The sequence below is a fragment of the Falco cherrug genome, chromosome 5, assembly GCF_023634085.1.
Source record: "Falco cherrug isolate bFalChe1 chromosome 5, bFalChe1.pri, whole genome shotgun sequence".
Taxonomy (NCBI): Eukaryota; Metazoa; Chordata; class Aves; order Falconiformes; family Falconidae; genus Falco; species Falco cherrug.
In genome coordinates this window covers 16,397,882-16,423,515 of record NC_073701.1, presented here as the reverse complement: position 1 = coordinate 16,423,515, position 25,634 = coordinate 16,397,882, and the positions used below count along the sequence as shown (strand labels likewise).

At 44.1% G+C, this 25,634-nt stretch overlaps 2 protein-coding genes across 17 annotated transcripts in view; one reads left to right on the top strand and one right to left on the bottom strand.

Moving 5' to 3' along the window:
• The first annotated feature begins 1,695 nt into the window (after positions 1 to 1,695).
• LOC102057673 (poly(U)-specific endoribonuclease-A-like) lies at positions 1,696 to 13,020 on the top strand. 2 transcript variants are annotated; one of them, XM_055711356.1, is made up of 7 exons: positions 1,696 to 2,015; positions 6,757 to 6,852; positions 8,787 to 8,898; positions 11,146 to 11,267; positions 11,354 to 11,466; positions 12,057 to 12,210; positions 12,615 to 13,020. In XM_055711356.1, the coding sequence occupies exons 2-7, from the start codon at positions 6,793 to 6,795 to the stop codon at positions 12,870 to 12,872; spliced, it is 819 nt and encodes a 272-aa protein (XP_055567331.1). In that variant the 5' UTR covers positions 1,696 to 2,015; positions 6,757 to 6,792; the 3' UTR covers positions 12,873 to 13,020. The 2 variants fall into 2 exon arrangements, with proteins under 2 accessions (XP_055567331.1, XP_014142515.2); XM_014287040.3 differs by having other exon boundaries at positions 1,697 to 2,015; positions 6,753 to 6,852.
• A 936-nt stretch (positions 13,021 to 13,956) lies between these two features.
• The window catches only part of LOC102057844 (alpha 1,4-galactosyltransferase (P blood group)), a 33,511-nt gene continuing 21,833 nt past the window's right edge, over positions 13,957 to 25,634 (bottom strand). For 2 of the 15 annotated variants that reach the window (XM_055711352.1, XM_027797460.2), the window contains exon 2: positions 13,957 to 15,603. In XM_055711352.1, coding sequence (XP_055567327.1) covers positions 14,468 to 15,550 — 1,083 coding nt within the window. In that variant the 5' untranslated portion in view covers positions 15,551 to 15,603 and the 3' untranslated portion in view covers positions 13,957 to 14,467. The other 13 variants (XM_055711349.1, XM_055711347.1, XM_027797450.2 and 10 more) reach the window with 13 other exon arrangements.

Below are 25,634 nucleotides of genomic sequence, written 5' to 3'. Positions count from 1 at the left end.
CCACAAACACACAGACATGCCTACATCCTTTAGAAACAGGTCTTATTCGCAGGGTTTCCTTGATCCTTGACCTTGGCAAAGGTCAGCATCTGATGCTTGAGGTGGCAGTTTTGTTAGGCAGAACACCTTCTGCAAGTCTGTTGCCCCATTCCTTTGGACATGCTGTTCGCATGTGAATCAGACAACGCCAAATAGTCTCCCCACTCCCTCGTGCCAGAAAAGAGGAGCAGAGAGCAAGGGGAGCCTGCTGTCAGCTCCTGCACAGCAAACGTGCGCTGCCCTGTGCAATGGGTTTGACAAGGCACTGCTGATCTCTTCAGTAGGGAAAGCCAGCCCACACTGTTAGCAAGGCTGCTCTCCGGACACTCGGGTCTCCTTACTGCCTGCGTTAGACAGGGGAGTGACCCAGATTCTGCACTGATCAGCCTTTGATCAGCACTTTGTTTCCGTTGGCAGACACACCTTTTTACACTCTTTGGGATCCTTGAGTTTTTCTTAGCTCAACATCTAAATCATAGGGTTGAAGTTTTACAACAGATTTAAGTACATGTTTGGTTGTGAAATTGCTAGTGATGCTACCAATCAGACCTCTAGTTTTATCAAAGACTAACTGAAATCCACTGACTGCTGCTTGTAAATAGAAATTCCCTGGGCTGTTTCTGCTAATGTGAAAAAGGAGTTGCAACTTCCTTATAGATAGAATATGCCTACTGGCGTTTGTATTTTAAATGAAAGCCCAGAAAAAGAGTTCCTGCATTCAGTTGATAAACACAGGCACCGTATTTTTTGTCATTTATCTTGCTTACCCAGAACTGCAGTAGATGCTAACAAAAAATGCTAAAGAAGATTTATGTTAAAATTAAGGATATTCAGTTTTGAGATACATTAATTTCCCCTACCAGTGTCAGAAGGAAGCTTCACTTCTAAGTGTTCTAAGTGAGCTAGCTGCATGTCTTGTCCCCTATGCAATTCCATGTGTCAGGCATCTTCATTATCAGGAGCTTTGATTGGCTCTAATACGATTCTTTGAAGGGGTATGGACCAGGGGTACAGAACCATTTGCATAACTGGTAGCCTAACATCAAACCATTTTGGCTTCTGTATATACATATAGGTTTAAACTTAAAGCTATGTTTTTCAGGAGCTAATTATTATTGAAGAAAAAGATTTTAAAAGTATCAATCAAACAAAAATAAGCTTTAAACCATGTGAAGGTTCATTTAGCCACATAATGAATGAATGCTTCCCAGGCCAGGCACTGGAGTGGGTACCTGCACTTACTTGTACCTGCCACCACTTGCTTCCAGTGCTGCTTTTGTAAAACATTTCCTGATTAAAATGCCTCCTAATATTAACAATGTCATAACTAGCAATTTCAGCTGTAAATAGAAGCACACTTTTTTTTCTTCCCCATCTATAATTTTTTTTTCTCTCTGAGTTATTATACAGCAAGACTAGAACGGCCCATCCATCTCAGTCAAGGCTTTCACACTTGAAGTGCTTATTTCTGGGCCCAAAATTCATACAGAGATCTAAAATCTGTTAGCAAATAACCCAACATAACTGCATATGCAATGCCGTGACTCATGCCTGAAGTTCGTACGGGGCTCTCAGGGCTGTATGTGAAATGCCAGGTGGGAGAAGGCAGTGGTCGCTGGGCATCTCAGCCCTCGCCCCTATATTCCCTGCTGCACTGACTGCCCGGGGTGATAAGGCGAAGCAGGAGCCTGGCGGAGGTGGCTCTGACTTCCTGATCTGAGTGTGCTTGCGCTGGGAGAGCTCAGAAGTGGCATTGTCCTTACACTCCTCATCTTTTTGTGGGGTTTGGCACCTCCTGCCTCTCCCTGACCTACCTGCGCTGCCTGTCAGTCTGAGTGACAGCCCTCCGCAGGGAGCAGGCTATAAGAGGGTGACAGCTCCGTGCCTTGGACTACCAGGAGGATTCTGAGCTTCGGGTTGCCTTATCCCTGCTGAGTGTGTTTGCTAAGAGAAAAACTTCCTGGCATGGCTCATGGGTAAGAGAAAATCACATTAACTTTTCTCTAATGCAAAGGGAAGTGGGGGTGGGATATTCGTCTGGGAGACATGTAAAAAGGGAGTTACATGAAATACAGCACAGCAGTAACCCTGCTTCCTATCTCTGATCTGTTTTCCTAACTCACCTCAGCGTAAGAACTTGGTGAGACAACTGAATCGTAAGCTGTTTTAGCTAAAATAAGGTGATGCTAAGATCAGATTTTGCTTAAACATAGCTGATAACATAGAACCGATTCTCAAATATCACCTGCCTGCCCAGGACATCGACAGAGTGTTCACCAAGTAACTTCCCACTTTTATGTTTGTCCCTTGACAATGCATTTTCCTTTCCACCCACAAAAGCTGACTTATTTATCCTTTTGTATTTAAAATACAAACTATAAACTGAGGAAAACATCACTGGACTCAAGTAAAAGACATACACACTGGCACAAGAGGAAAATCGAAAGAATTGCTTGTATCTTCTATAAGCCGATACATGTATTTCACAACATTTGAACGAGTTTTTTTTAAATGATTGCAAACTTCCTGTAAATGGCTGCTCATCAGGCTTTCTCAATGTTTTTCTTCTCTATGCCAAGATTAAAAGGCTTTATAAAATCAGCTGTTGTTCAAAGTATCTTTGAAGGCAAATTTACTTGGAGAACGTATTCCATCAACACTGCTTTGCAGGGCTCCATGTGAGCCATTTGCAATACATGTTTTTCTTGCTTTGACATTGTTGACTTACTCACATGATTTGCCACTGTCCCTTTAATTATCTTTATGTGTTGAGTCATTTCTGATTTATAGCAATAAAAGACTTCTTCTTGGGGCACATTCTTTGGATAGAATGAAGGTTTCATATAAGAAAATCACTTGGAAAAGACAGGCACACTATGTGAAAGTTTCCCTTGAAAGCTATCATAAAATGGAGATGTTAGATTCTTTTGCTCCAGCCACACAGCTGGTGCATTAGAATTACTATTGCAAAGAGCCTCCCCCAAAAGTTTTCTCGGCTCTTACAAGTGCAGACTAAGTGTTCTTGTTATTCGGGTGGTGCTTTATGCACGTAAGCACATCCAATTAAGACTCCAATTGGACAAAATCCAATAGGCCAGGCTTCTTGCAAAGAAATAATTTATTCTATGTGAAAGCACAAATCTAACAACTAAGACATTTCACCATAGGGAGAGGATTGAGAATTAATGATAAAAATCTCTGTTTTGAGTCATACATGCAATTGTATTGAAAACCAGAGAGTAAATACACGACACATTTTTTCCAGGAAAGCCTTACCTAAACGCTGTGTGTCATGGATTTGCATGAAGGTGTTGGGCTCCTTCTGTTTGAAGTTGTCCTGCTTTGTATGTGTAAGCCAAGTTTATGGACGTTTTTTAAAGAAATACTGTCCAGAAAGAGGTTTTACAACATGACTCTGTAAGTTGCTAAACAAGTTCTTTGCTTTGGCAGGGATGTAGGTTTTGTTATTCTAATCTTCATTTACAATGTGTGCAGGGGCTCTGCTGTGTTTGGAAACTAAAGGGACAACAAAAAAGAGGAAAAGTCTATGACGTTATTGTGGTAGAATCCAGCAGAGAAAAAGGAGAGAAAAGGCTTTTATTTTCTAAAATTAAGTTACTTTAGAGTTTTGGGACACATTTTCTGAATGCAGGAATACATTTAGTAGATGTATTATAGTAATATAATACATATATAGTAATATATAGTAAGATGTATATATTAGTAGAAATATATTTATTAAATAAATACAAAGATTGAATTCTGTAGGTATGCTTGTGCTTTAACCCTCGCCCGAGCAGACATCTTGAGCTTGCCTCCATGAGCTCGTGTGATATTCCATAACATTTCTAAAGGAGGAAAGATCAAACAAAGCCCTACAATGCTTTATAAACACAAGACAAATCTGCCAAGAGCAGAGCAAGAACAAGCGGTAGGTACTGAAGGGATGAGATTTTCTGTAGAGGTGACTTTTACCAAAATACATACATGCTAAAATATATGTATATAAAATACTGTATACATGGGAAAAAAAAATTAAAACATCAATCCTAACATACCCCATAATATTTCACATACCTTGGATATTCAACAGATGGCAGAGTCCTCTTCACCACTAGTAGTTACTTCCAAAGTGAAAACTGTATTAAACATAATATGCCAGTACTCAGATGGGATAAGCTGATGCAGCGGAGTAGTCAGCAGGAAGGTCCAGAACTGGGGAGGAAAGTGACCCGGTAAGACTAGGTCAGTCCAAGGTAACATGAATGTAGACTTGTAGTTTGAGAAACATCTCTGGTACTGTCCTGTGAACTTCCCAATCCAGCTCTCATGACTTCAGCCAAGCTGGTGAGATGAACAATTTTCTGTTTAGTATTGGTTTGTGAGCTCTTTTGAGAAGGAATTACTCTTCTTAAGACTCTGGAAAGAATGTGGAGGCATGGCTGAATATAAAAATACCGCTGGTGGTGGCTTCCGTGGTAGGCTGTGAGGCTGACTCCCCGTGAAGCTGAGCAGGTGCCTTGTCTGGGCTGCACAGCCAGTATGGATAATGTGATGCTGCAAGTCACACTTCTGCTGTATAAGCAGAGCCTGGGGTTTGGGCAAGGGCTGAATATGTGCCCTCTGTGCCAGCCTCCTTCTGCTCCACTGTAAGATCCATGCAAGTACTTGTTCCAAGCAAAAATCTTCTTTCATATTCGTGTTTAACCCTAGCAACAAACATATTCTTTGGCTCCCATATACTAGAATCTTTAGTCCTTTTCCTTCTTTCAGATATCGGTGCTTATTCAAGCCCAGTTCAAAATTCAAGTTCAAAATTCCACCAGCAATGATCTCAAAGTATTGCAAAGCCCAAGCAAAAATGCACTGCCAGTGCCTCCAGCGTAGCTGAGGTATACGATGGCTCAGATGCCCCGTTGCAGCAGACCGAGGTGTGGCAGCTGAAGCAGTTACGGCTGTCTGCCCTGCCCTGCTGCAGGAGGTGGCTTTCCCCACTCAAATAATGCAGTGTATAATATGACTATCATATATGTCCTTTATGCTCCTCAGCTGCTGCAGCTTAATCTTCAGGGGCATTAATGTAAAGTGGCTGCTTTTGCCTCTTCGCTCAGGGATATGAATTCCTTTGGGCAACAAGCTCTCAAGGAGTTAAGCACAGACTGCTTACACTTTTCAGTATTTTAATCTTGGGCTGCATGAACTCCATCCCACAGTTACACTGACAATTCTGGCGAAAAGGGATTGCTTAATAATGTGGAAATAAAAAGAAGTCTCAGTTCTCCAGGCACAGTTTGCCACTTTCTGTTTCTTTCAATATGGAGCTTAGGCCAGCAGTTTCTGAACCAGCCATAAAGTGCAGTCCAGGACAGAAGGCACATAAAATCTTGCTGTACTGCTTCTAGACTGTTCTCCCACCATTTGATTAATGCCCTCTCCTCTGCTATGACTTCTATTCCCTGCCTGCCAACAACGGGGCAGGTACCCACCTGTCCCACTTTTTGCTCTTCCTGGCTCTCTGGCAAGCTCTGCAAGCTGCCTGACACCAAGGCTGCCCTGCCAGAGGACTGTTGGTGACCTTACCACAGTATTTGTTTGCTGTTTCTGCTAGAGAGCACGGAATTTGCCACTGGCAGGAGGATACAGCAAGTATCTCCATTCTGGCTAGAACAGAAGGAGAAGACATAACAGTAATCAGTTAAGGAGGTTCAGAATTGAGCTTGAAGGTGCCTTGGTTCAGTCTGGGAAAACCAGTTGTTAAAATCATGGCAAGTTGCCCAAACTGGCATTTGAAAGAAATGTCCATCGTTGACAAATTTCTGCACTTTTTTTCTTGAGAACATCTAATTTGGAGGAGAAATTAAAAATTATCAAGCAGTTCTTCTCTGAGCTTCAATACATGTGCTGGTCTGTAACTGATTAATTCAACTGTCAGTCATTTAAAGATTAACCCACTCCTTTTTCCTCTCTACTGTGTTCTTTGTCTTGATCTTATGTGTTAATGTGGACATAATGCCCTTGAAAGTGGAGCTGCCTTTGGGCAGTTCATCACAAATGGCAACCCTTCCTAAACCTTGTTAATAGGATGGATAGACTTCTGAAAACTTTACACTATTATGCAAGACAAAATTCCATTAAAATGAGGAAAGGCCAGCCCAGGAAGGTTTGTAAGTGCATAAGAGATCAGCCCATGTGAGAATTTTATTGTATGCAGACCCTGTGTTTAGAGTCTCAGTTTCAACTTTATGCTAGGAAGGAAAGAATATCTACTGTGGAGTCTTGCAGGAAAAAATGTAGGAAGAGTGTATGTAAGATTGTGGCTAGAAAAGCATCCTAGAGAGAATTCTTTGCTTCCTGTTCTGTTGTGTAGTGTTGCTGCATGCTGATAATCTCCTGTTTGCCACTGGTTTTCACATAGAATCCTCCTGAATGAAATGCCACCATCTTCATTTTTATTTCAGTGCATGGAAAATCTAAAATAACCTTAGGGAAGGCTCAAGTTTCCTTACAGGTTACCTGCATTCTTTAGATACGAACATGAATCAAAAGCTCTATGGATTTTAGAGCAGCACTGACAATAAGGTGTGGGGAGAAGGGAAAGCTGTCCTGGTGACAAGCTAGTATCCAGAACATACAGTGACATTAGACAACTCTTTACTTGCAGAAGGAACGTCATGCGTCTTTTACAACATGTATTTCTCTGAATTGCTTGACAGGAAGGCCTTAAATCATGAACTTTCTAAACTTTTCAATGAGATGTGGGATATGGATGTTAACCGCCTTATGCCTGGGAAAGACTACACTATTGATTTGCAGGTAACCAAACCAATTGCTAAATCACGTGAGTATCAAGGGCAGTATGGTACTGTAGGAAAAGGTGTCTGCAAAACTGCTTTTTGCTAAAAGAGTTGCCTATACTTCATTGTTTCCACTAACAGAATAGGCAGGACTTCCTAATGATGAAGGATCACTTAGGAGCTGGAACAGTACAGAGAGCACATCAGTGGTCCACACCACCTAGATGCTGGTTATAAGTGGAGTCTCTGAGGTGTCTGTCTTGGGTCCTATAACACTTAATCTTTGTCAGTGGCCTGGATGATGACATGGAGTGCAGCCTTTGCAGTTTTGCAGATGACAGCAAACCGTGATGATGAAGTTAGTATGCTCAAGCTTCTCTTCAGCTGAACATAGGCAGGCTGGAGAAATAGGCTAAGGAAGGAACATCATTAAATTCAACAAGGGCAAATGTAACCACAACAGGATGCCCAGAGAAGCTGTGAAATCTCCATCTCTGGAAGTTTTCAAGGCCCAACAAGATGACACCCTGAGTAATATGGTCCAGATTCAGTGCTGACCATACTTTGAGCAGGACTAGAGATGTTCTGAGGTCCCCTTCACCCTGGATGTTTCTGTATATTTATGACTGCTCGTGTTTATGGTCTGGGTGACCTGCAGTGAGGGAGAAGGGGAGATAGGTCCCAAGTCATTCTTGGGGGAATAAGGGAGGATTTTGAAGAATTCATGGTGTGCCGTGGCACAGAGGTGTGGGTGAGGAGGGTTTCAGGGTTGTTGCTACCAGTCTCAGGGAACTGTGAGGGAGGAGTGGGTATCAGATTTGATGAGCAGCCATTTCACTCCTTGCCAGCTCAGCGCAGCGCAAACATGACCATCTGTTTTGGCCACAAATGGCAGCAGGCCACTGAATATCCAGTATCCAATTTTGTACTCACACAAGTGCCCAAACAATTTATTTCTACATTGCTTCATATTATAAGATATAATTTTTGTTGCTGATAAACTTGAAAAAGGAGTACCTACCTCAGGCCAAAATGTGTGGGGAAAACTTCACTCATATGGTTTCTCCATTTCTCAGGACAAGGCTTTAGTTACCCCTTGCTCATGTTAATAAACTGCTACTCATTGTTTCTCCTCTTTCCCTGAGAATGCCCTCTTTGGAACAGAAACTTGAAAATTGTCAGGAAAGCCTCCTTTCCATTTTGGATGTGCTTATTGGTAACATTGATTAAAATGACCTTAAACGCAGCCAAGCAGAAGTCCTTGAAAACTTCAGAGCACCAGGATGCACTGGTCCAAAGCTGGTGGAGCCGCACAGAACTATCTCAGCATCTCCCTGGCACTGAGGCAATGGCTGGGGCTGCAGTCATGAAGTCAGAAAACAAAGGCTGAGCCTGAGAGAGCCTACTCAGGAGGCTACTGAGGAGCTGCATTGCTCAAGCATCATCACAGAAAGGAATTAGACTGGATAGCTTGAGGAGTGGGGACTCAGGAGAGAAACAACCCCTCTGCTGCACTGCATGGCCTCATAAATTATATGCAGTCTATCTGTGGGTTACAAACGAACAGAGAAGGAAGGTGCCCAAATCTTCTTTTTATTTATTTGTGGTGGGAGGAGAGAGCCTTGGATCTACATTATTTCCTTTATTACTTGTGATGCATATAGCATAGTAGCACAGCTGGTTACTGATCACAACTGAACTAGGACATGAGTCATCACAGTCACCTCTGAAAATGAGTCAACAGAGCAATTTCAGGCTCGTACAGTGTCAAAGATTATGTCTTTTTTCCTTTATGCTGGCACTTCTCCTGTAATGTCTTCTCTTGATTCGTAGGAAGACAATTCCTAACAAAGAATCCTGATAGCATTATGGGGTTTGTTTTGATTATTATAAAAGCAGGCACTGTCTGCTCTAAGGACATCTTTCATTGTTTTACTCTGGTGTTTCTCCTAGGGAAAAGCAGGTGCCGCACAGCAAGGTGACAGTGCTGTGCAGGACAGCGCAGCCAGACGGCTGTTTCATAGCGTGAATGAAGAGCGCCTGAAGAGCATAAAAACTTTTGCAGGTGAGACCCATTATTTTGTTAATGGTGGAAGTGAGTTGAAGAATCCATGCTGGTTTTGATGTGTTTGCCTAAAATGTAACATCATATATAATGTGGATGGTGGTGAGGATCATCAGGCCGCATGTCATTTGAAGGTAGTTTCCACAACATTTGCATAGAGGTTACCTATAGCCTCACCCTTAGGAAGAACATCTTTTTTTGCCTTAGCCAAAATCAGAATTTCTTTGTGGTTCTTCCACAAGTGAATTGGATGAGACTCTTGTCATTGCTTTGATGTTATTCCATGTATTGAAAAGGACACCAAAGTAATCTTTTCCTGCTTTGCTCACAGATTCTAGCCCTTTGGGGTGGTTTGATGCTGGCTGAATGCCAGGTGCCCACCAAAGCCGCTCTATCACTCCCCTCCTCAACCAGACAGGGGAGAGAAAATATAATCAAAGGCTCATGGATTGAGACAAGGACAGGGAGATCACTCAGCAATTACTATCACAGGCAGAACAGACTCAGCTTGGGGAAAATTAGTTTAATTTGTTACCATTCAAGTCAGAAAAACACCTTTCCCTCACGCCTCCCTTCTTCCTGGGCTTAATTCCTGATTTCTTTACATCCCCCTCCAGAGCAGCACAGGGGAACGGGGAATGGGAGTAACAGTCAGTCCATCACACGCTGCTTCTGCTGCTACTCCCTCCTCACACCCTTCCCCTGCTCCAGCATGGGCTCCCTCCCACAGGAGACAGTTCTCCATGAACTTCTACAATGTGAGTCCTTCCCATGGGCTGCAGTTCTTCACAAACTGCTCCAGCATAGGTCCCTTCCACGGGGTGCTGTCCTTCAGGAACAGGCTGCTCCAACATGGGTTCCCTGCAGGGTCACAAGTCCTGCCAGCAAAGCTGCTTCATTGTGGGCTTCCCATGGGGTCACAGCCTTCTTCGGGCATCCACCTGCTCCGGCATGGGGTCCTCCATGGGCTGCAGGTGGATAACTGCTCCACCGTGGACCTCCATGGGCTGTGGGGTCACAGCCTGCCTCACCATGGTCTTCACCATAGGCTGCAGAGGAATCTCTGCTCCAGTGCCAGGAGCCCCTCCTGCCTCCTTCTGCACTGACCCGGGGGCTGCAGGGCTGTTGCTCTCACTCAGTCTCACCCTTCTCTCTCACTGATGCAGATTTCTTTTTTTTTTCCTCCTTCACATGCTGTCAGAGGCACCGCCACCATGGCTGATGGGCTCGGCCTTGGCCAGCAATGGGCCCGCCTCAGAGTGGCTGGCATTGGCTCCACTGGACATGGGGGAAGCTTCTGGCAGCTTCTCACAGAAGCCACCTCTGTAGCCCCCCAGGTACCAAAACCTGTCCACGCAAACCCAATACACTCTTTCAGATAGCACTAGGTCCACAGCTACTTCTTGCATTTCTGTTGGGGGCTATACTTCAAGCATGCCTACGAACGTATGTTTCTTTCCCTGATTTTTCTTTTCCCCAGATACAGTTCCATTAAGCTGATTGAACAGCTGGCCTAATGGGGAGCACAGTTTTTCTCTGTTCCCCCCACTCTTCACTGAGCCACACAATTCTGTGTCTATTGAGGGCAGCTCTGGTACTCACTGAACCCTACACCAAGTCCCTTCAGCTCACTAAACTGGCAGAAAATTACTTAAGTTCTTGACCACAAGTATTCTTCTACCAGCTTGGTGTGCTGAATCGGCCCCCCCGAGTCCGCTGCGCATCAGAGCACGAGTAGATGAGGTGACAGGAGGGATCAGGTGGCAAAAGGGGTGCAAAGGAGAAAATGAACACATCCACTCAGTGGCCACATGCTCAAGCTCAAGCCATGTCATGTAGGTTTATGCTGTATTATTCCTCTACTGAAGTAATGCTCACAAAGCCTTCTGCCAGCATAGCTCAAGTTCATAAGCCTATGTCTGTAATTTTGGTGGTCAGATATGATTTGTTTTGGTAGAAGGTTGTCACTGCTTCAGCACTTGGTTCCATAAGGACACTCAGTAGCAAGCTGTTTATCTTAAAAGAACAGCAGTGGTCTGGCCTTGAGTCACCTCTAGACCTACACCCAACAGCCTACCCAAGCATTAAATTTGACATATATGTGAATGTCTTTCTCTAAGGGCTGTCAAGGCATGTCACATGGCATCTTTTTATGATGGCACTCCCTCATGTCTGAATCACAGGTATGATCAGGCATATGGCATGTTCATCGGGATGAGCATGCTGAAAGCTTCTCTTTTTCTGCAGCCTTTATTTCCTTGTTGGACAACTATGAGACATCAACTGGTGTAGCAGAAGTAGTGACTCAGGAAGAAATAGCGGAAAACAATTGCTTTCTTGATGCTATCTTAGAAACAGAAGTCATGAAAGTGAGTAACACAAGATCTTTTTTAGTCGCTGAAAACACTGAATTAAAAAGTAAACTGTGTGTGTATCTTGGTTTTATATCCTTCAGCTAGCTCATGAATATCTGCTTAAAAAAAACCTAGCAAAGGCAAACCTTACCGATTTCAAATATCAGCTCTATGACATCTGGTTCCAGCTCTATGCCAGGAAAGAAGGAGACAGGTATGTTTGATGGATATGGCCCCTTATAATCTCTACACTATTCTGACTTAGGTAAATACAAGCCCAAGTGCCATCTGTTACACACAGAACTGGAAAACAACCTCAGAATACGGCCTAAATCAGGTGGTTGTTGTTTCTACACAGGTTGTGTTTAAAGACTTACTGATCAGATACTAATAGTAATTGACCATTAGGGTATATAGCCTCCAGCTGCACTTTTTGTCCCTGATCACAGGCCTTCAACCACAACCATCCATGCAGTTCTCCGATCTAGAATTCATCAGTTTGTCTGTTAGTCTTTTATGGGAGACAGTGTCAGAAGGCTTGCTAAAATCTGGACAAGCAGCAGTGAAGCATCTGTGGCATTTACTAGCAACCTTCATCATCAAATAGAAATTCAGACTTCATGGCTAGATTTCATTGCAAGTTTTGTGCAGAGTAAGAAAGAAACCCAAACAAATCCATACAAATAAAATAACTGCTCATGAATCAACCTAAACAAGCTTGTGCATCTTCTTGCCTTTTGCCTCTGCCAATTTGAACTATTTAAACGTGTAAAAACCTATCTAATATTCTTTGGTTTATTACAGACCTGATTCTTGTGGTTTTGAACACGTTTTTGTTGGAGAAACAAGGCGTGGTAAACAGATCTTAGGTTTGCACAACTGGGTGCAATTTTACCTTCAGGAAAAGCGCAATCAAATTGACTACAAGGGATATGTCACTCGGAAGAACAAAACCAGGGTAAGAACTACCAGGGTGCCTTTGCAAATAAGACAAATGGAACCAGAGGTAAAAGCTGTCGTAATGAATCAAGGCACAATCATGCAATCATAGGTTCAACTGTTTTGAACCTAATTTGCCCAGGTGTATATAAGCAGAAGAAATACTTGCATGCCCTCAAGTGCAGCTCCTTTTTTTGCAAAAACTATTTTAAAAAGCATTGCTGGTGTTTACAGAATTGCAACACTGCTGAAGCTTAATTGACATAAATGATCATGTATACTCCAGAAGACAGGAAAAAGGCTGTGCTCCAGCTATAGCACCCTGGTACAGCAAGGGTGACTGAATCTTGCAATGCTCTCAAAAATCTGGAGTCAGAAATTCTATCTGTCAACATCATTCCATTGTTTTGTTTATGCTTTCAGCCTGACAAAGACGACCAAGTTTTGAGCATCCAGTTCAGCTGGAAGGGCTCGGTCAAGCCCATTGGAAGCACCTTTATTGGTGTCAGCCCGGAGTTTGAATTTGCCCTTTATACTATCATTTTCCTGCTGGCTGAGGAAAGAGTCACACGTGAAACAGTGAAGATAGAGGAATATGAGCTACAGATCGTTGTATGCCGCCATGGGCACCACATTGGAACAGCATATCCAGTACTCCTGAGCACCAGTAGTGAAGATTAGTAGCTAGAGCGATCAGGCTTTTTTTTTTTTTTTTTGGGGCGGTGGGGGAGATGGGTGGAACAGGACACACAGGACCAAACAGTACAGTAAGCTGTACTTTCATGTGTTGTTTTATACAACTTTTTTCAAATAAAACCTGATTACTTGCTTTTGGTCTGCAATTGAGTAATTAATAGTGAGCTGTGGCTCAGTGTCTGACAAACCTTGAAACATAACTGCTGCTCACATTAAAGGCTGGATCGAACTTACATCAGCCTTCCTTCACACATGATAAAACTGTACTTTTCAGCAGATAATGGAAGAGCAATAACCGTGCATTGTTTAAACTTTGCCTTCCAGGCAGGAACATTGATTGGGCACAAGCAGAACCACACTACGTATTTTTTCTCCTCATTTCCTAAGAGGTTCACTTGAAATGTGTTTTTAGAATTACAGTGCCCTGGACACACAGGAAACACATTCAGCTGTGAGAATGGTCATCAGATCAACAGCAGGTCTATCACTGCATTGGCTCTGCCCAGGTTTGCTAGAAGCCACGGCAGGCTTGATCTCACCTAACTTTGAAAGTCCATACGCACCTGCTCCCGTTACAGGCAGCGGTGCCTGCAGTCACCTACCTGCTTGTGGAATCTGCATTAGGGCTAGATGAACGGGCCTGCCTAATCCATTGATCAGATCCCCAGTGACAATAACAAGATGCCACTGGGGACACTGGTGCTAGGCCTGGACCTGATCAATGGTCCTGCTGATGTGAATATGTCTGCCCCTATTCTTCCACAATGTGTTCAATACTCCAGTGGAAGGAAGGTAATGCTTTTCCTTCTCATAGGAACGCAGAAACAGGCAGATGCTGAGACCCTCTGAGAGTGCAAGAAGGGCTGGTTAGATACTCATATGCCACAAGACTATCTTCAACGAAGCAAGGATCTTTACTCACACTGGTAAAAGAACTGCTTTTGTCTATTTGTTTTACTGAAGAGCACCAGAAAAGTCAGCTATGGCTGTGGAATGTAAAACAGTAGAAAAGATCATTTGAAATAAAGTACCTTCAGAAAGCAAGAAAAACTTCACACTGAGCCATGCAGAGATTTAAAATGTTTTCCATTTCTTAAAGCAATTTTAATATATTCCCCATCTATTTCACCAGCTGTAAGAATCTTTACCACTCAGGGAATTTGGTCCCAAGCTCCAGTAAACAGTGTCCTACAGAACCGGGTGGCATTTATTTACATTCTTAGAAATGTTACAGAAAGCAAGGTTTCCTTCTTGGAAACTACATGAGAGGATTTTCAGGCCTGATACACAGGAGCAGCAATTGAGAGAACAGTAACAGGGCAGCAACTGGTAGGCACCAATGAACAGGTTCACCCTTCCCTGTGGCATCCAGGGCTGCTGCAGGACAAGAGATGCCAAACTCAGGCTCTGGTATGTATTTGCAGCATGTAGGATCTGAGGCAGGTATCGGAAATGGTACAAAATCACCGAGCTGTCCTAGAACACCTGCTCCATGGGCTAGAAGTCAGCTCTGTGGAAGGTGAAAGGCACGTTAGTTTCCTTCAGGCTGGGGAACTTTCCTGCAGCCACGGGCCCACAGGTCACGCTGCAGGCTTTGACTGCTCTTCAGAGGCTTTCTTCATGATGTCGTATGTGGCAGGGCAGAACTGAGAATACAGCTGAGCCAGAAAAGCCTGGGATGTGATCTCTAGCCTTGTCCCATGGCTCAGTTTGTTCCATACATGAACTGCGTAGGTGTTATTAAGGAGCCTGTGAAGCTCCAAGGAGCTGATTTCTTCAAATAACTTCTTCCAGTCCTCCCAGCGAATAGGATAAAAGGCTTCTGTGGCAAGGGCATTCACGCCTCTGCAGCTCATACTCTTCTGGATCCTACTGATGGAGCACCACTTCTTGAAGACACGTGTTAGGAGGTATGGGCCCTGGTGCCCCCAGACCCAGCCGTTGTAGTTCTCCACAAAGTCCTTCATGCAAAGCTCAATGAACTCATGCTTGGGCTTGAAGGACAGAAAGGCCCCGTTCAGTACATCCTGAGACTGCATACCAAGGGCATTGGTGAGGTTCTTTAAGTTCTTAAGCACAATGAAGTCTGTGTCCAAGTAGATGCCACCAAATTTCCACATGATGGTAATTCTACAGGCATCAGACAGGACAGGTAAGAAATAAGGCTCCTGGCGCTGCTGAGCCTGCAAGTACCACTCTGCCAGAGGTGTTCCAGAGAAAAGCTCTGTCAAGTCCAGGGGCCGGATTTCCACGTTAGGGAAGCAGCTCAGCAAGGAGAAACCCCAGTGGTTGGGTAACGAGGCGTTACCATTTGCCAAGCCTTTCATGAGCACCACGACCCTCGTCCCAGGGTGTCTCCGCGCCGCTGACTCCACAGAGCACGTGAACAGGTAACTTGGGCTAGTTCGCTCCGAAGTCTCCACAAAAAACACATCCCCTGGGGAAAGAGGGGGCCCACTGGCAGTGGGACAAGGAAGGGAAGACAAAAACTGTCCAAACCTGCTTTGTGTGGGCAGGCTGTAGAGCTGGCCCTCAGCATCCTCCTCAGTTCTCCAGTAAAACCTTACAGAAGCAAAGAACACAAATGAAGTGATGAAGATAAACAGAGCCTTGAGCCTGTGGCTCAAAAGCACAGTCGTCAATTTTGTCAGGCAGTTGGGCATCCTGGGCAGTCTTGTTCCCGTCAGAGCGTGCTTCCCAAGATAACTGTTGTGACCTGAAGGGGAAGAAAGAAGAAGACACTAATAGGCAAGGCAGCAGACCATGAGCCTTGGGACAGTGTCACAGCAGAGCAGAATTCTCCTTCTTTCACCTCAGGGCAGCATGCTTAAGGTATGCCTTTTGGTCATTCCTGAAACAGATTCCTGGCTTCTCTGTATTGTCACAGGGCCTTCAGATCCCACATCAATAACTACTGCCCATCTCTGGATCCCTCTCTTTCAAACATAACATAAGGACAAGTCTCTCCTTTCTGTATATCACAAACCAAGATGGATCCTCAGTTCTGTCCATGTACATGGTCCACACAAGTTATGCTTGCAACTTGCAAAGATAAACAGCATTTGACACACAAACGGAATACCTTCATGGTGGTGCACAGTGAACTCAGGGAATAGCGTTACAGTCCTCATCTACAACCTTCTAGAACGCCAGGTCATTCTGGACATGAAACATACATGAAAAAAAAACCTAGGATGAGGAAATAGGAATGCTCTTTATGAATATTCCTGGAGCTGTGTCAACAGATACTGTGTGGAACTGCTGCCTTGATGAGAGTTTTTTCTCATGACAAGAGGTTTTCCTCCTGATACACAACCTGTCCTTCCCCAAAACCAAACACAATACTAAAACCCCAGTGCTGTCATCAGTTCCCAGCAAGAGGCCTCAGTCTCTCAGGCTGCTGAATCAGTTGCTGCCTTTTGAAATCAACCACCCACCCCTATAGAGAGCATGGCTCATTTTTCGTGGGACTGTAGCACAGCAGAATGGATGGATAGGGGGACGGGAATTGATATAAAGCAGTTCTTGAGACAGACGCTGACGATAAGGACAAGAACTGTCCAGGTAAAGAGAGTTTCAAGGCTGCTTCCCAACTCTGCTTTCCTGCCAAGTCCTCACTTCTACCTCCTCCAGCAGACGGTGCTAACCCAACCGTCACCAACCCAGGATGGCAAAGGCAATGCTGGCTGTGACCTTCTTGGCTCTGCCAGTGGAACCACGTGGTGACGGGTATGCAATCCACTCTACCCTTACTTCCTCTCTTTGTCCTGCAAAAGGGAGGGACGGAAAGGAAGAGATTATTAACAAGGCAGTAACAAAAAGAGAAGCCATTCTAGCTACATTCTCAGCCCTAGCATCAGAATTTTTGCCCTTGGCTCCCCTTAAAGTGAAGGACAGCAGAACCAGCACCTCCTGAGCCCAGCACGCGGGGCCCCAAAGGTCAACATGCAAAAGGACATGAAGCAGCAGCAAAGAGGATGAAAGTAAATGGCCTCAAGTTGCACCAGGGAGGGCTTAGATTGGATACTGGGAAAAATTTCTTCACCGAAAGAAATTTTGTTGTCCAGCTTTGGAACGCTGCCCAGGGAAGTGGTTGAGTCACCATCCCCCAGAGGTATTTAAAAGACATGTAAATATGGCACTTAGGGACATGGTTTAGTGGTGGACTTGGCAGTGTTAGGTTTACAGTTGGACCTGATGATCTTAACAGTCTTTTTCAACCTAAACAGTTCTATGATTTCTCTGCCTCCCTCTGCTCCACCTCCAAATCCCCATGCTCCAAAACAGAGAACTTCAGGAAACAGCAAAAGATTTAATCAAACAGCTGTAACAAGGCACAGGACAGAGAATCTAGCCGGCATGATCCCATTTGTCATTCACCCCTGGTTACTGCAACTGAGTCACATACAAAACTCCCCATGCAGCCAGAAAATGACTCGTCGGCTGCACTGGGGGGCTTCCAAATGCAACAGCACAGAGCCACCACTCTCCTCTAGGCACTGGGGCCTGGGGGACAGAGGAGAGGCAGCCAATACACAAATCATCAGCTCTGGATTCCCAGAACATTTTTTTCTCCTGCAGAGAAATGCCAGCATGTGCTGTGAGTGTTACAGGCAGAAAAAAAAAACCCCCACTCTGCTTTTTACCTACCTGCTTCCCTTGCCCTCCACACCACAGCCAGCTGAATCCTGTAAATTATTTTTAGCTTGGTAAACTGTAGAAGCGAAAGAGGTACAGGCTTGAGGGCACAAAGCCTTTGCTGTAGAGAAAGCAGGAAAGCACGGTTCTAATCTAACAGTGAGCAAGCTTCAAGGTTATATGCGTATTTTTAGGAAGAGGAGGAACTACTACAATCATGCTTCTATATATTTAGAAATACATTTCTGCTTTTGTAGCGGATGAGAGGACATTCTAGACGCTGCATTAACCAATCCATTTATTTCACGAAACAAACACAGGAAATCTGGCTTTCTACCTTCCTCTGAAATCGCAAGGGCCATTGCACGGAAATTGCAAATACTACTCACCTGTTCCTGCTTTCAAGACACCACAGAAGGCACTGCTCAGCTGGACAAGATTTTTAAGAGGTTAATAGTGTCTCTGGGAGTGCCTACAACTCTATGGTGTGGCACTCCCTTTTTCTGATTAAAAAAAAAAACAAACCAAACCAAACCAAACAAAAAAACATGGTGAAAGATGGACTCTGAACACTAGGAGAAAAAAAGCAGATCAAGGAGGATGTGACGTTACGCATTCAGCTAGTATACTGGCTGATACAAGGGTTACACAGCTGTGCTGTGAAGAACCCATATAATTAGAAATCAATCAGGAAAAAAAAAAAGGAAATTGAAACCTCATTATCACTACACATTAAGCTTTGTACTGTGGCAGGAAACCAGTTGCTGTTTTCTACTCCTTTGCTAAGAATTACCGGTGCTCACACTGCTTGGGCGGCTGCCATGAGAACTGAGCTGAGTTTCAGAGCTGCCTCCTCCCTCTCCAAGACTTCAGTTCTGAACAAACCTTTGAACCACACACTCTTTCAATCAAATAATTTACTCATTCATTTGGGAATACTCCCTCTTATGCCAGCTACTTCATTGAATGATGTTGTGAAGTTCAAGTGTCTCTTATTTTATGATAGAGTTCCCACTTTTCCCTGTGCTCGACAACAGCTGACCTTCTCTTACAGAAGACATGTGGGCGCATTCATAAAATACCACCTTTATCCCTACAGTCACTAAGTTTAAGGTTTACTGCAGTTTCTATGCAGTTGCCTGCAACAAATGTCAGGCCTATTGCTCTGTAGCTTCCCCGGCCCCTCCCCCCTCCCCAAATCCTTTCAAGCACTGCAGCACCACAGAGGGACTCACAAGATGCCAACACCAGGGAGGCTCTTTGGAGAGCACTTTAAGCTATTCCCAGCCCTTTCATTGATGGAGCTCTCCAGGTCTCAGGTCAGGTCCCTTCTAGCCACAGAAACACAGAAGGGTTGGGGTTGGAAGGCACCTCTGGAGATAATTTGTCCAACTCCCCTGCTCAAGGCAGTCACCTAAAGCAGGTTTCTCAGGACTGCGTCCTCTTGGCTTTTGACCTTGTCCAAGGACAGAGACTCCACAACCTCTCTGGGCAACCTGTTCCAGTGTTTCACCACCATTTCTTTCATTCTAATTTCCCATATTTCAATTCAATTAAACAATGATGCCTCATCCCATCACTGGATTCCACAGAGAAGTGTCTAGATTGTCTTCTTTACCCCACCCATCTTCAATTAGGTATTGACACACTTTGACAAGACACCCCCTGAGCCTGCTCTTCTCCAAGAAAAATGATCAGAGCCCTCTCAGCCTCTCCTCACACAGCATGTGCTCCAGCCCCTTTCTCGTCTTAGTAGCCCTTCGCTGGACTTGCTCCAATATGTCATGTTTTGCTTTTACTGGGGAGCCCAGAACCAGCGCTCCAGATGTGGCTCACCAGTGCTAGGTAGAAGGGAAGGAATTCTTCCCTTGACCTTGCAGCAATACTCTACATAATGCAGCCCAGCAGGCTGCTGGCCACCTTTGCCACAAGGGCACACACTGCTGGCTCATGGTCAACTTCTTATCCACAGGACCATCAGGTCCTTCTCTGCCAAGATACTTTACAGCTGGTCAGCCCATGTACTTTTCTCCTCTCCTCAAGTCTATCACTGCATTGGCTCTGCCCAGGTTTGCTAGAAGCCACGGCAGGCTTGATCTCACCTAACTTTGAAAGTCCATGCGCACCTGCTCCCGTTACAGGCAGCGGTGCCTGCAGTCACCTACCTGCTTGTGGAATCTGCATTAGGGCTAGATGAACGGCCCTGCCTAATCCATTGATCAGATCCCCAGTGACAATAACAAGATGCCACTGGGGACACTGGTGCTAGGCCTGGACCTGATCAATGGTCCTGCTGATGTGAATATGTCTGCCCCTATTCTTCCACAATGTGTTCAATACTCCAGTGGAAGGAAGGTAATGCTTTTCCTTCTCATAGGAACGCAGAAACAGGCAGATGCTGAGACCCTCTGAGAGTGTGAAAAGGACTGGACTCAAACGCCACAAGAATTTTCGCAACCCTGATTGCTAAATTTAAAAGTCTGGCTAACTGATGCAGTGCTGGAAATACGCAAAGAAAAACAAAACAAAAACCCCAGTTCAAACAAAAACTGTAAAACTTACAGACACATCTTACTGCATAAGGGAAAGGCTGACATTCAACTGATAGCAAGTTTCTCTTGTTCCAAACACAAAAAGGATAAAATGTAGTACAACGGGAACAGAAACAGGGCTGCTACAACAGATAATCTTGTTACTCTGCCATGCAAGGACTGCAACCAAACTGATGCTGCTGGATCAGCACATGGTCACATCTACTCTTGGTGGGCCTAAGGAGTACTGGAGCACCCTGCACTGAGCAAAGGGGTTTCCTGCCCTACGTGACCATCAATGTGCTTCACTGGTATTTTCCTTGGTAGCAAAGCCACAGATAGAAAAAAATGAAAACAACCAAAACTGGATGGTAATTGGATCACTGGGTGATGGTACAACATGAATTACGTGAAGCCACCTTACATGAAGCCAAATAAGCACGACCAGTTCCTGCAATCCACTGCTTTTCAAATTGTAACAGCAGATACTCAGAAGTCCCTGAAAACTGGCAAATCATTCCTAACAGGAAAAAGTGCACACTGTTGAGTGATATTGTTATAGAACATCATCAGATCTTTGTGACAGTTCAAGTACTGATAATACATGGCAAGAAATAAGCTGTACAAATTCTTTAAGAGCATGCATTTAGCGATGTCAGAGAATGAAATATTACATTCTTAGTTCACACTGAAAGCAATTAGAATTGCTTTTATATAATTACATACATTTACATAATTTTCAGATTATGACTTCTGTAGAATGTCTCAATCCTCCAGGCCTAAACCTTAGTAAAACCAGTATAAACATCTGTCTTAGCCAGAGGCAATCAGATGTTTACAGGAAAACGGTGGCTGTGTATAGTGCAGAAGTGCAAATGTTGTTTGCAAAGTAGAATATAAACTAAGGATGTGAATAAGGACTTCCCTTTTTTTTTTTTATTTTCCTTCTCTGATTTAATTGATATAGCTTATGCCTACACAATTAGCAGATTTAATATGTGAAGCTAGATAGACCTGCAAGTAAGCGGAAAGTCATAGGAAAGAAGACACAAAGGGATCATCTAGCTATTACCAAGTACACCTGCTGAGCAAAAGGAGAGAAGAGGGAGAACAGAGAGTAACAGAAACAGAGGCACAAACTAAAGGTTCTGTTTTGCATAAAATTTTGCAAGAATAAAACTGCAAAGGAGAAGCCCAATAATCCCTGACATCTAGGCACTCACTGATCACCTGCCCAAAGGAACCGGGAAGGATGATCACCTGGGTGCCTCTGACTTTGGCTGCTGGAGCTCAGGCTTGCTGTTAAATACACCCTTTGTCTTGACAGCCAGGCTGCTCTCTCCTAAGCTGGTCTGCTTGTGGAGTGCAGGGAAGCAACAAACCCAGCTCCGAGGCTGTGGAGAGGAGAGAAGCTGAACTGCTGAGCAGGCAGCTGCTGAGGCTGGAGAGAACACGAATGAGAGTCAATTTAGAATTTGAATATTTGATCGATTCATAATACTGCCAAACAAGAGGACCCCTGGGAAAACTGGAATGGTAATTCAGTGCTCCTACAGTGTAGAAAATGGAACTACATCCACTAACAGTGTCCAGCTGATATAAACCCAGGCAGAGCAAGAAACTCCTTCCGGTCTTGTGAGCTCTTTGAACCAGTCTTAAAAGGACAATAACCAGTGCCTGCCCTGTGAGCTGACCTGCACATACTGCACAACCCTAGGGTTGCTGGGAAGAAGACCCAAACCTAGTGGCTGTGTGTTCAGAGGAGATGAGGTGGATTCTCTGTCCCCAGAGCTTTCCCACTTCTCTCCGTTTTTGTGTCTTCCTCGTGTTGGCTTCTTGCTCCCCATATTTGCTTGATCTCACCCAGCAGTGCAGAAAATACAAGGTGACTCTCATACTTGTTCCTGAAGAAGGGAACTTTAAGAGAAATATAAGCTCTATCTACCTCTATTATTAACTAAAACGGATTGAGAATATAATTCTTTGATGTCCCTCAGAACATGCTTAAGTGCAGATTTACAAGAGAGACTGGTTAGAGACAGTTTTTTATCTTAAACTGAGCAAGATGCTTTAGATGGTCCCTTTCATAGCCAACATTTTAAAGCAATAGCTGTGCCCTCTCGTGGCCAACTCAACTATCATTCCTGCAGTGCTGTGCATTAAAAGTAGCCTGGGTTGAAGGAAGGCACTGCTGGGGAAGCAAGGGAGAGTTGCAGCACTTACCATGGGACCCAGCGCTAGAGGCACTGAGACTGGGGCTAGGGCAGAGAATCTGGTGCAGCTGAGATCAGCCAGAATATGTCATCAACATCCAAATCTAGCTTCGCAGGCTAAATCAAAGCACACTGTGGCATACCTTTCCTCCTTTCTTTATTACTGCTTGTCTTTGCTGCATAATTTTTAGTGCAACTTCAACTACTTTATGCCATTAGACTATTCAAAAGCTACATTTATGGTACATTAAGTAGAAAAAAAGCAACATAGCTCTGATCAGCCTTGGAAGAAGTGATTGCACCAGTTCCAATTGTCTTTAGGAGAATGGAGTACTCTTGAATTTAGTGATGTCCTTCCAAGCAAGCATGTGGACATATGAACAGGAAAACACTGGACAGGGTGCATAAATTCGCTACAAATTCAGTAACAAAAACAGAAAGGAAAAAGGCCCAGGAAAGTGCTGCTGCATACCCAGGTAGCTGCTAGGGGTCTTGAACAACATCAGTGATCACAAGCAGCCCAATAGGGGTATTTTGGGGATCCACGAGGAGACAGTTGAAGATCTCAACTTTCTCCAGATTTATACCACCAAGAGTAGAAGAGGTAAGATCTGACAATATCAGCATTCAGTGGGTAACTAACTAATCAGTCTGCTAGGTATGGAAGAGCAGAGCAGCGCCAAACAGGGATCAATCTACCAGCTAATTCCCCTAAATACTAGGGGAATTAGTATTTAGTATTTTAGCAACAGTTTTAGAGCTCCTCCTTCTGACCCCAGACAGAATGGCTGACCAAGCATGTGGGAATATTTGAGGTGAGATGAGGGGAAATACTGCAATTGTAACGCGTATATTAGACCAAGGCATAAGATACTGCAGCTATAGACAAAGGACACTTAAGGCACCTGTCTCTTAACTGCATCTTTTCTACTTAATCACAACTTCACCTTTCCAGGGTGAACCCTGCAATATCCAATTTCACTTATATGTTTTTTAGAACTGAGTTTTCTCCTGAAATAAAAGAAAGAACAGTGAAAATACCCACTCATAAAGTGTAATGCAGTGCTGGATAGACATTTCGTGGGGTAAGAAGAATTAAAAGCAAGCCACAGCAAAGAGTCAGAGGATGATATTAGCAAGTTTCTGCAAAAAAATAGATTGTGGGAAGAAATGATACGGCAGTATTTATAGCTGTTAATGCTCAAATCACTGTACAGAGAGTGGCCATAGGTGTGATGGCATCTCAATTAAGTTAATCAGAAAAAAAGTACAGACCCTGTCTGTTACTTGCAACAGAGAACCAATGAGATACATAAGTAATGGCCACAAACAGAAAATCACATAGCCAGTCATGGTAACATAATGAAGCTTCAATTCAGCTTCAGTTTCCCTAAATACAATAAGCAGTAGCCTAAGATTAGTGGAAAATTATCAGTAATGCTGTTGCACTCAGACAGAATAGGAAATTTGTGGAATTAAGATTGAGCTGTAACTCAGTCTTGTAGCTTCCAAAAAGAACAGGCATGCTCAATTTCAGCTAAGTGAGCTTGCTCAGTAGCTTGCTCAATTGTAAAGAAATGATAACAGGATTACCTTGCACGCAGTGACAGTGCTATTTGAGAACAGTGGCATGTGAATTCATAACATAGAGGCGTCCTTCTAATATTACCAGTGCTGTTAGCTACAGCGTGAGTTGCTTGCTGAGCAAGCTCAGAGGTAGTGCAGTGGTACACCAGAACAGTGCATGTGAGCAGTAACCCCTGAGCCAACTGGGGAGCCCAGAACTGGATACAGCACTCCAGATGTGTCTCACCAGTATGGAACAGAGGGGAAAGACTGCCTCCCTTGACCTTGTAGACAATGCCCTGCATAACGCAGCCCAGCAGGCTGTTGGCCACCTTTGCCACAAGGCCACACTGCGGGCTCCCAGTCAACCTCTTGTCCTCAGGTGCATGGAGTTACCCTCACCAGTTGCATCTCTTTTTGTTGAACTTTGTGAGATTCCTGTTGGCTCATTTCTCCAGCTTGTCGAGGTCACTCTGAGAGGCAGCTCAACTGCCTAGTGTATTAACGACTCCTCCCAGTTTTGAATCATCTCCAAACTTATTGAGGTTGCAGTCCATCCCTTCATCACCGAGGTCATTAATAAAAATGTTAAACAGTACTAGCCCCAGCACAGATCCTTAGAGTGTACCACCAGTTACTGCTCTCTACCTGGACTTCATGTTACTCATCACAATCCTTCAAGGCCAGAAGTTCAGCCAGTTTTCAATCCACCTCACTCTGTTTATGTAGTCCACATTTCATCAGTATGTCTATGCGGCTGTTATGGAGACTGTGTCAAAAGCCTTACTAAAGTTACAATAAGCAATATCTAATTCTCTTCCCCGGTCCACTGAGCTGGTCATTTCATCACAGAAGGCTATCAGTTTGCCCAGGCATGATTTCTGCTTTGTAAATCCATGCCGGCTACTCCTAATCACCTTCTTGTCCTTAATATGTTTGCAGATGACTTCCAGGAGGATTTGCTCCATCACCTTCCCAGGGTTCAAGGTGACACTGACTGGCCTATAATTCCCTGGATCCTCTTTCCTTGTGCTTTGTAGAAGACCAATTGGAAAAACAATCTAACACCAAGGAAAGCTCAGAGAGGTGCAAATGACAGCAGGAGATGAAATTTGTTACAGGAATAGAGGGGGTGGAGATTCCCTGAGCCTGTTTGAGGAAGGTCTCAAACACTTGCAGGATCAAACACAAGTTTACTTTGTATGACCTTGAAGAGGAACTGAAGACTGATAAGAGGGAACAGCTTATCAAAGGCTGAATAACTGCCCAAGAAGCAGCAGAGACAACAGATTTCTGCAGTTAAATGGGGGAAAGGTAAATGCGGCAGGGGGAGATCACAACCACTGACTCAATTCAAAACCAGAAAGACTTGCTCCCCCATGCTTGTAAGGAGCGTGCATGCTAATTTACATGGCAATCCAGAGTAATTTAAATAAGAAGTGGTCCACATTGAAGGGTAAGAACAAAAACAGGAAGGCAAGTGCCATTTCGGAGGGAATAAGAATAAAAGAAGAAGGGACTTCTGGACAAGCACTCCTACATGAAACACCCCCCATTGGCAGGCCTGATGCTGGACACAGGACTGGTGATCCCTCTCTCCCCCACCCACCCACCTGCTTTCCTGCTTATTACCTTTTTCTAGTAAGTAACACAAGGCATAAAACTTTATATACTTAGAGAGTGATAAGCATTTCTGCTACCCAATTATTTACCAATGACCCTAACCAAGGAATAAAAGTCTCTTTACCTATGGACCTCAAGTGTTGTGTATGCCCTACTCCAACCAAGAGAATCAGCGA